Source organism: Paramormyrops kingsleyae, chromosome 14 (assembly GCF_048594095.1).
Source record: "Paramormyrops kingsleyae isolate MSU_618 chromosome 14, PKINGS_0.4, whole genome shotgun sequence".
Taxonomy (NCBI): Eukaryota; Metazoa; Chordata; class Actinopteri; order Osteoglossiformes; family Mormyridae; genus Paramormyrops; species Paramormyrops kingsleyae.
Genome location: NC_132810.1, coordinates 18,539,569 through 18,550,510, shown reverse-complemented (window position 1 = coordinate 18,550,510; position 10,942 = coordinate 18,539,569). Strand labels below are relative to the sequence as shown.

The 10,942-nt window shown below is 45.0% G+C and overlaps 1 protein-coding gene across 2 annotated transcripts; it reads right to left on the bottom strand.

Annotated features, from left to right (window-relative positions):
* Positions 1-1,722: 1,722 nt before the first annotated feature.
* qpct (glutaminyl-peptide cyclotransferase) lies at positions 1,723-10,917 on the bottom strand. 2 transcript variants are annotated; one of them, XM_023807530.2, is made up of 7 exons: positions 10,417-10,912; positions 5,645-5,791; positions 5,277-5,558; positions 4,051-4,218; positions 3,069-3,168; positions 2,709-2,825; positions 1,724-2,094 (listed from the first exon to the last, which is right to left on the bottom strand). In XM_023807530.2, exons 1-7 carry the CDS (start codon positions 10,531-10,533, stop codon positions 1,949-1,951), a joined length of 1,077 nt encoding a protein of 358 aa, XP_023663298.2. In that variant the 5' UTR covers positions 10,534-10,912; the 3' UTR covers positions 1,724-1,948. The 2 variants fall into 2 exon arrangements, with proteins under 2 accessions (XP_023663307.2, XP_023663298.2); XM_023807539.2 differs by lacking the exon at positions 5,645-5,791 and having other exon boundaries at positions 1,723-2,094; positions 10,417-10,917.
* Positions 10,918-10,942: the final 25 nt, after the last annotated feature.

The following is a 10,942-nucleotide window of genomic DNA, read 5'->3' as shown; positions in this document are numbered from 1 at the left end:
TTGCAATGGCATGGCATGCCTGAAAGGGTGTAAAATCGCAATTTTCCCCACATCGGCTGAATGTAATGGCCCACAGTTCACTGACCTAGGGGGAGATGACTGGATTGGGAGATTCCACTTGGGGGGGGGAGGGGGGGAGGTGGAGGGGATCCCCACTGGGATGAGCAGCTGACGGGGACTGAGGAGAGCACCCCACACACACACACACACACACACACACGAGGTTGGAGTGGAATGCATTGGTGCCTTATGCACTCACACAAAATGACACACACAGGCTATGACATTAAATTAAAATAATAGATGGCATATATGCTCTTCATTAGGACACCAAGCATCTTTCTGAGTTCACCCACACACAAAAACATCATGAAGTCCATAGTAACATAACACAACCAGGAACTCTGGGGAAAACCGCTGGCGAAATGGTGACACATTTCCTATCAGGGACAGTACCTTTGGATGATGATTCACAACTTGTTCATGGGGAAAAAGCACAATCCTCTTATCTCTGGACAGGAAACCAAGCCATGTTGCACCCTTCTGGGGGCACACTCAGGGGGACACACTCCCTGCTCTCTCAATTGTACATCGCTTTGGATAAAAGCGTCTTAAGTCAATGTAATCCCACAATTCTCTCATTTGAGAAGACTGAGGTGTGTTTTGCTCTGAGGAATCCGATCTCTTTGATCCCTCAGTGCACACGGCGGATGTGCAGCTTGCTTAGTGAACGCATGCACACATCTCCACCCCCCCTTACCACCCTCACCCCCCCTCTCCCACAGAGGCCTTACTGAAGGCCCTTTTCTAAAAGCCACCAAGACCTGTGACAGCAGACACTCCTTCTGCAGATGGATGACCGGGGTGACCAGGGATTCAGAGGGGGAGGGGTGAGCGGAGCCGGATGGCTCTAGTTGCTTAGTGTTCAGACCCTGGGGGAATGGCCGCGCTTCTGCTGAACAGCTGGACACGTCATGTCCAGTCAAATGAGTGCCGTGGGCAGGTGGGACTTCATCACTTCCTGTTTTCTGGCGTTCAGTAGCAACAGATACTTCCTTCCACAAAGGTGCATTTATTACTCAAAATTGCATCTAATTTATCCTGGATTTCCCCAAGAGTATATATATATATATATATATATATATATGAACAAAATGACATTCATATGACCTATGCTACAAACATGCCTGTATTACCCTGAATTATTTTACAACTCATAAGACACAGAAAAGCAGCCTGACTTTCTAACCCCTTGTAAAAAAATAAACAGCTAGGCTAATATTTTCCGTAAAATTTCCCATTTCCCATAAAGAGGAAATTATTTAAAATCAATTTAAGGAACCCATATTGCAAATAGCTGAAGTTAATTTTTACCTCGGAGCCTTTGCTGTTAATGTCTTTCATTATATCTGTAAACGGCCCTTCTTAACACAAATGAGCCTTTTCCTGGCAAAACAAAGGTATTCTGTTTGATTTCTGTCTCTCAAGTAACACATTTGTCATATGTTGACACGTTGATGAAATGTGTAGGCCAAGGCAGTGCATTACACAATAAGCCAACTGACTCAGAAATGCTGTCACGCAATTATAGGTAATTAATATGCAGATCGAAAGGATCGACCTAGAATGGGGTGTTTTTTACTTCATGTTTTTTTAGTTTCTTTCCAGCTAATTAGTTGCTGTTTATGAACCCATGGACACCGGGACTGCAATCAGTAACAGAATTCAAATGACAAATTGTTTCCACTTGTTCCCTTTAATCTGTTTTTACTGTCATGATCCTCTGGTATGGGAGGATTTACTCAGGCAACAAGATGACAACACATTATAAGGCAGGAGAAACAGTAAAAGACACACTTCTGAGCTGACGTGCTGGAAGAGTTTAAAATAGTCACAAGCTATATGGGAGAGCAGAGTCGCAACGTGGTGGGAACTCCGAGGAGAGTCATCACATGTTGAGGTACTCCAGCACAAAGACCTGCAGGATCTTGCTGAGGTTCTGGACGGTGGCGCGGTCGAGGTTCTCCTCGTTGTCGTCGAAGGTGTGCCACACGGATGGGAATGGTGTGGGAATCAGATGAAGCACACGCACACCTGACCGGCAAATGGAAAACAACCACTAAGACAGCTGGACCTCAGGCTTCACGATACGGCCTGTTACTCAACTTGACCTACAATTCCGGCTCACAAAAGACCGAGAATAACCCAAGCCCTTCTTTAAGACAAAGAGCGTTACATCATCCCGATGAATCACTCACTGTCCGCTGACACACTAACACAGTAGCTGCATAACTATGCCTATATTCAGCTGCTGCACAGATCCTTATTATCCAAAGTGACTCACAGTTCGAATTTATCTCAAGACCAGTTCCTGTTCAATGGTCCTGCAGCAACCTTCACAATGCATGGCCATGCCCTAAACTAATATCTACCTTTTGTCCTATTTGGTCATGCGATGAATTGCGCAGACTTTTTTTATTGGTGGACTGGAAAAAACAACATTCGAAAGAAAAACACATCTACTTAACACTTTTACATTTACACTTTACTGCTGTTCACTGCAGCTGGTTTCTGACCAAATCTTTATCTTGCTTTTATGGTTTGTAACATTGGCTGGGGTTCTTGTTTCATAAGTTAAGAGATAAACAAATAACAGGTCCTTGTAAGCAGGAGCAGTTCATGTATGGAATGAAAACAAGTGGGTTCACCTTTATTCAGGAACGGCTTGTGGTCGTCCTCCACAGGGCCCACAGGCAGACCAGGCCAGAAATACTGCACCGCTATTGGATGGTCTTCCAGCTGGCCCATGGCATGCAGCCGGCGCTCTGGGGACCAATGGGCAGTCAAGGAACCGCACAGTTGGTGTCAGTCTCTTTTGTCACACTTGATAGGCATAGGGGTGGTTCATGCAGGTCAGCTTGTAGCTTAGCAACCATCAGGAACAATGCATAATTTAGAACCCATAAATGGTCGGAGGAGTCGAAGGAACTAAGGAGAATTAACACTGATGATGAACTGGTCAATGTGAGTGATCCTAATTGCCAAATTACGGTAGAGGTGAGACTCACCAATGTTCTGCAGCCTGCTCAGCCACTTAGCAGTGTTGGGGAACTGATTACCAAAACGGGGCGTCGAGGCACCGATCAGGTCCAGCAGCACAAAGAGATCCTGGAGTAGATCAAGAGGGAAGCACCGTGTGGAACTTTCCATCAACAGAAATGGCTCTATGAGAAGGTCGAAACTGGGAACTGGCTGAAAACAGGATAGAGACTCAACGGCCAGCCTGGAGCCTATTGAGTGGTCATGTGGTCATGCCTAGGCCAACGTTGTCGTGTGACCGGCGCCCTGACTGACCATCAACCTCCGTCTCGCTGGATGTTCCAGCACCATGGAACTTTAAAAAATAAACAACAGCTGCAGCTTATTAAACTCTTATCTTTTTTTTTGCAATGGTGGTTTTTATCTGTTTGTTTAACTGAACCATCGCTATCTAATTGTTCGCGCGGATACGAGATAACGAGAGCATCTGCAGCTTTCTGTCCGTTAACAATAAAAATACGTTTCGCCACACATTTATGTTTCTGCATGATTTGCCTGCCAGCTGCTGGTATTAATCAAATCTAACAGACAGGACCACTCCTCTACGCTGAGACACCATGTCCAGTACGTGGCGGGTATGTTAGGCTTCAGAATCAGAATCAGAATAGAGTTTATTGTTATAACTATAGTTAGTTGTTCTGACACCTTTTGATCTAGGATATGGGAGTAGATGTATGATGCAGAGATTGCATACTGAACCCATTAATCCATGTATACATCTTCAAATGCTTATTTAACTGTAATGTAGAATCTACAGCACGGGGTGTAATGCAGGGTGCATCCTGTAGGAGGCACCAGTGCATCACAACGCACTCTCACACACATGACCCAAGGCAAACAGTCTGCAGTTCACCTAAACAGCACATCTTTAGTCAATGGATGGAAATCAGGGAATACAGGATGACGAATGTATGCGCGAGCAGGACAGATCTGCTGGACAGGCGTAGGTACAATGCCGTGTAGCAGGTTGGTGTCCGTGGCGCCGGGCGGATGCACGGTCTCCTCCATCTTCTTGGCCAGATGGCGGGAGCCGTACAGGGAGTCAGTGGAGGTCCACTGATACAGAGCCTCCTCGCCGTCGAAGAAGATCAGCTGCAGCGACAGGTCAGGGCTGGAGTCCTGTGATGGAGAAGGAGATCCTGCGCTATTCAGGCTGCTTCGGGTTACAGGGACAGAGCGATTTAGCTGACCCAGCGTCAGGTCTTCCATCCTGTCAGAAGCAAAAGATGTACAGTGGACCTGTCTCTTGGTGTTACAATAATAAATAATAAATGCCTCCAGCTGCTGCCAGGATGAAATACTGCCACCTAGTGGCTGAAATAAAATATTGCCTTTGCAACCTCTGCAGCTTTCATGTGGATGAAATGATATAATTACAACGTAGTAAGTAGATATTAAACTTACTTATGATATATGATAAAAGTGTAATTTTCCTTTTCTGTTTTCAGTCACAGCACAAAACAGAGAATAAACACAGTCTTGTTCTCTTTCCCACTCTGCTAAATAAATATGGAGGCAGGTCGTGAATCTGGTTTGTTTACCCAGACATTTCTCGGCGCCACTGACTGTGGTGTCAGAAAAGCGTGCCCTCTACCCCAGTGACAGGCCTCTCACTCCAAAATCTGTCCCCTGGGGGGTGGTGGGACCAGTGGGCAGGCTTTGGGGGAGGGGCACGACCCGCTGTTTTCCAAACGTCCGACGGAGGCTGATGTTAAAACTCTCCCATGCTTGGCAGTAAGCGACCATGACTGAGAAAGTACGGCGTTTACTTTGTATTTTTTTAGCCTTTGGAACAGATATTCCAGTCACACGAAATGTAAGCATAAAAAGTCACGCAAACCGCTTCATTGCATGCGGCACTGTGCAGTAATTCAGAATTGATGAAATAACTGATTTTACATTTAGTTTATCAGGCAAACCCACTGCTTAATCAGATTTTGGATAATCAGAACTCCTTCTTTGTAGTCCACACTAGTAAGGTGTTAGGAGGTACTCTAAACTGCTATGAGTATTTTCTCAACTTGGTTTCTATGCTACCCCCCACCTCAGAAGGAGTGGGGGTTTGACCAAGCCAAAGGTAGCTGTATGTGGTGGCACAGTGGGTGGGCTGTAGTAGGTCTAGGTCAAATTAGGTGGTGCTGATGGTGCAGTAGTCAAAGAGCCAATGAGATGCCTGCCTTTAGGGTTATGAGCTCCTGGTCCAGAGCGCGGGCCAGCTCCAGCAGCATGGCGCACGGCACGGCAGAATCGGTGGCGCCGAGGAACTCACGGCCGTGCCACTGAGGCGGGTAGTACTTGGAGTCATAGTGGCAGGCCAGAACCAGGCGCCTCCTGGAGGCGGGGTTAAGCGTGGCGATGATGTTAGTGAAGGTCATGTAGCCGTAAGGCGTGTAGGCCTGGAAGCGATCCTCCTCCGTGTCCCAGCCGGCCTCCAGCGACCGCAGGGTTCTCAGGATGTGCTGGAGAAACACAGACCCGTCAGAAGTCCATGGTCAGATCTGCCCGACTTTCCGTTCCAGGTGGGCCCAGCTCACGTGACACCGACCTGCTGCACAGAGAGGCTGCCGGGGGAGCTGGGATAACGGGGCACCAGCATGGGAAGCAGGTCCTTCTGCCACATGCGGGTCAGGTCCGTGTGCGACAGGACACGCTCCGTGTCACTGGGGCTGAGCGTGCTGGGCTTGTGGGAGAGCTAGTGTGAATCAAGGAGACAGCAAATGTGCAAATATAATCCCAGTTAACAGCCTTAAAATCCCATGTTTGCTCAGGTCGTGTTATACACAAAGCCTTGCTTTAATTTATATCCATCCGTAGCTGCTTGTTCTATGCAGGGTAATGGAGTCTGTCCCAAAGTGGGGAATAACCCAGGATGGGGTGCCAACCAATCACAGGACACACACACACACACCTATGGACAATTTGGCACCTCCAGTTCACCTTAGCCTGTGCTGGACTGTGTGTGGAGGAAAGGGACCCCACAATGAGAGAGGGAAAACACACAAATGCCTCACACAGGGAGCCAGGGCAGAGGCTCAAACACAGGTCTGCAGAGGTGTGTGACAGCTGTGCCAACTACTGCACCACTGCACTGTGCCACCCTGTGCAGAACGGAAACATGTGAGCCAGTCAGCAAAAGCACATGTTGGGCTTGGATGAACTTTTCTCTTTCCATGGCAAAGGATCCCCAGCCCGGTGCCCACAGATGCCTCGTTCTTATAAAACCCAGCTGGTTCTGAGTGAAATAAGTGATTTTTTAAACAGGGTCAGCTGTGCAGATGCCAGAGGAGTGTGGAAGGAAATCTGTGCTTGATGCTGCACTTTTGTTTGTTGTGTTTCTATGTGTTTAGAGTTACAGCTTTAACTTAAAGGGATCATAACTCCACTTTGTGTTTCATTCAATAAAAGTATTCAGTGGGTTGAAGCTTGCTGACAGGTACAAGCTTTCAGCCAATGTGGCAGAGCTATTCCGCTAACCGCCTGAAATATAACAGACTGACAAGATTTCTTTTTGGTACTCTTACATTTAGACTTTCTCATATGGGATCCTTATTGTGGTATTGATATAATCGTTCTTTCCTGAAATGGAAATTGCAAGCATGAACAGAATTTCTAAGAATCGATTAGTCAAATCGTTTATTAGATAATTAACTTGAGCCAGTGAGACAAAGAGGACATCATTGACAATGACGTTGCACAAGTCAAATTCGTAGCTGATTCGCATTATTTTATAATATTGGTACTTTGAGTTCAAATGATTTCAGGTGAGACTAATAAAGGGTAATTTTGCAACAGCCTTAATCACAGGGTACACTCTGGACAAGGTGCCAGTCCATCCCAGGATGCATGTACGCAGAATCACAGACTAAAGACACTTTACAGATTGAAATGTCCTTTAAACCCTATGTCTGAAGTACTGGAGGAAACTGATGAGAACATGGGAGGACATGCAACCTCTACACAATACATGGAACAAGGGCATGAGGTCACTTCTGACGCTGTTAGGCTGCTATGCTAACCATTTTCCATTCACCCATTTTCTGTAACTGCTTATCCTATTCAACGTTAGATGGGGAGCCAACCCATCACAGGTCACATCTACGGCAATTTAGTAACTCCAATTAACTTCAGAATGTTTTTGGACTGGTTTCCTCTGGGTGCTCCAGTTTCCTCCCACAGTCCAAAGACATGCAGACTAGGTCAACTGGCTACTCTGAATTACCCATACAGTAGGTGTGACTGCGAGTGTGTATGGCTGTTTGTCTGTGTTGGCCCTGTGGTGGACTGGCAACCTGCCCAGGGTGGACCCCACCTCTCGCCTGATTGGCTCCAGCTTCCCCGCGACCCAGATGGATAAAGCGTGGGGGGGAACCAGAAAACCCAGAGGAAACCCCATAAAGACATGGGGAGAACATGCAAACTCCACACACATGGAGCCACGGCAGAGACTCGAACCCGGGTCCCAGAGGTGAGGCACCAGTGCTAACCACTGCTGTTGACCAGTAGTTCAGCAGTTCACAAGTCTCACCTGTGAGCATAACTGCATGTAAACCAACCAGATGCTATTATGCCATCTTACTAGCTAAAAGCTTCCCAGTATGACCGAAATCTCTCCCTGATTGCCCCATAATTCATACTTGTTCCAGCTTCCATAGTACAACCCATGCAGAGACCCTTGACTAACCAGAACCAACACTGCCAGCCCATAAAGTATGTACGCATTCCCAATGCGAACATTTCAGAAGGATGAAATCATTAACATGTTTTCTCACAGGCTACCGCTGATGGCAGCGTTTAACAAATAATTTCCCCGGCGGACCAAAACGTAGATTCGAAACAGCCGAGCACTCGTTCCATGCCAGCACGCCAACTGCACCGGGAGGTAGATTCCACTGGAACCCCAAATTGTTTGTGGGTATGGCTGAACTGCTTGGAAATTGCAGGATTCTGAGATCAAATGACCAAAAAAAAAAGAGAGGAGGAAAGGGGAGGAGTAGCACCCGCGAGGGGACTCCGGAGTCAGAGAGGAGGAGGTGCATCTGAATCTCTCTGTAATTCCTCTCATCAGCAGGTTCCACCACACAGCAGAAACAAGCTCCACGACGAAAACAGTACTAAGGAAAGACCAGCAGTAAAGTGGTCCTATTATTTTGAAAGATGGGACGATAAATTACAGAGTTCCTTTCTAAGGGTGAGAGACTGTTCATGAGAGGTTTGAAAAAAACATCCTCCACTACAAGGACAAACCTTCTTCCTTTACTGTAATACCACACTGTGTGTATGTCTTCTGTGGCACAAACTGTGCTTAAATCCTTTGTTTCCATGTGATACTTCGAAACAGCCTCTTCTCAGGGTTAATTATGGAAACAAACACCACTTAGTATGGAGACAGATTAACACCATCTTCCACCATGATGCAGACACACTGCTCTTCTGTAAGACCTTCTGCTCTTAAAGTTTGTCCTTGCTTACATGACCAGGCCGGCTGCCCTGGTCTTTTACCACAAACACACCATGAGTGCGCCGCAGGGGAGTTTGTGTACATATGAGGGCATCCATTTCGCCTTTCCGTGCGTTAAAAGGTGACGTACTGTAGAAGCGTGACCCTTTCTAACATGATTTCGCTCCTACACCACCAGGTTTACTCCGGATGTTCAGATCTGCACCCTTCTGGATTCCCTGCATGATTACAGCTTGGAGCTCACCATTTGTCTGTCATGATCACAAAACCTTGGGGACAGTCACAGCCTGTGGTGAGACAACTATTTATGACTGGTTCTGCTATTTTCTCATCCTTCGCCTAGTAAGTAGCTACAAACGGGCAGTTCTGAGATTACCGTAGGATAACAAAAATGGAATATCTCAAGTGAGGATGAGGGGCTGTACGTACCCTGCATAGGAACAGGGATGATTCATATTCTACCCCATGTTGTCAACCTTGAAGGTAAACAGACTCTTGGTTGTCTTGGAAACTGCTGGAAGGCTGACCGTTAAGCCGGAGGTTTCAGTCACTGTTACCTATGGAATACTTTTTATCTGCTTATTAGCCAACAGACGGATAGACACAACTGCAGGACACACAACTGGGTGGAATTCCCCATGTGCTGGTTTCTAAGCAACCATATTAATTCAGATGTAATATTTGTATGCACTGCACCTCCACAATGATTCAGGACCAAGTACTCTGGAAATGAAATGGAAAAAAAAACAAAAAGTTGACACTTGACCTAGACACACCATAGTGCCTGATTACCTCGTGAAAATTTTTCTGGAGTAAAACTGTAGCAGAGTATCTTATTTTTCCTGAACTAATTGCAGTGATTCCCCACAGAAACAATCATTTCAATAAAATTTGCTTCTATTCTGAAAATCTGGTTCAGTCTCAATGCAAGGGCAGGTTTTGCAGTTTACAGTGTGAGACGATGAGAAACAATATTTCACATGGAATTCTGGCTGCAACCATGATAATCTGGGGAAATATCTTAGTGGTTATGTTCTTAAGTAGCAAAGACACACACAGCTTTTGCCTTATAGCTTATTCTCCAGTTGAAGCTTCAGGATCTTTAAATTTAATGGGACTTGTTCCCTGAAGAGAACATCGGTTCGCAGATGTGATTCCAAGGGCTGGAACGACTCACTGAGTCAGTAGACTCGAAGGAGGTCTGGCTCAGGACCTAAAAATATGAAGATCTCCAGTTGGTAGATCAATGATGAAGACAGTGCTGCCATGGCAACGAGACAATGAAAGGATGAGGGACAAACAAAGCTGGAGAGTACACAGAAGCATCTGTGTTAAACGCAGAGTGTGGGGGCAACAACACCGCTGGTAAATTAGTGAAATGCTTATAAACTAAATTAAAATATTTAAAACAGTAATTAGTTCATTCATGAAATATACTTATGAAATATAACAGTGACGTTTTATTCTACAACCAGCAATGACCTCATGCTGATTCAGATGATGTTTAAAGACAGATGGATTATAGTGCATTGAAGTATATTTAAAAGATCCGTACTGTTAAAGAACAATTTCCTTTTTAAATTCGGTGGAAAATGACATGTAGATTTATTTTTCAGAATTTTTATACATACAGAACTGGTTTTATCACATAACTTTACATATTTATTCAACGCAGCTGTAAATCTATTTTTGTGTAAATCTTTGAGTTACACAAATGTTCATCTTTAATTATATCTATATTAAATACAGATATTTTTTTGCTTACAAAATAAATTTCAAATGCCAGATTTTCGAAACTTGAAACAAACATAGAAAAACACTCAGTAAATATAGGGAAATGAAAAAGAACTGTCAAGTACCTTTTGTTGCGTCCAAGATATTTCGCCTGCCTGTCCATTGATCTGACTGATGATTGTTAAGCAAATGCCAAATATACTGAAAAAATACATGTTTCCACTCAACAGCCGTTCGACCATCTCTATACACTAGTCCGACTACATTCCTCTCCTGCGATCATGTGAGGAACATGAGGCTGGACTCGCGGGCGCGTCACCGATTTTTTGAACCCCACTGATGCAACAGTACATTCTGGATTTGGGAACAGCGATTCCATTTTCTTTCAGCTCCAGCTCCAGGGAACTCTCCATATTTTACATTCAGCTGTGCATACTTTACACACATCATTTCTGCTTAAAAAACAGCTTCTTTCGTAGACAAAAGTGTTGCTCATTTTTATTAAGTATTTATTAACGTTTTACAAACGTATTTTTAATTGTTCAAATAATGAACGTTTCGCTTATAATAACCAAGAACACACGACACGAAATAAAAAACCAGAGCTATGTAATTAACAGACACATTCAAGTTCAGGCTACGTCATTAAAA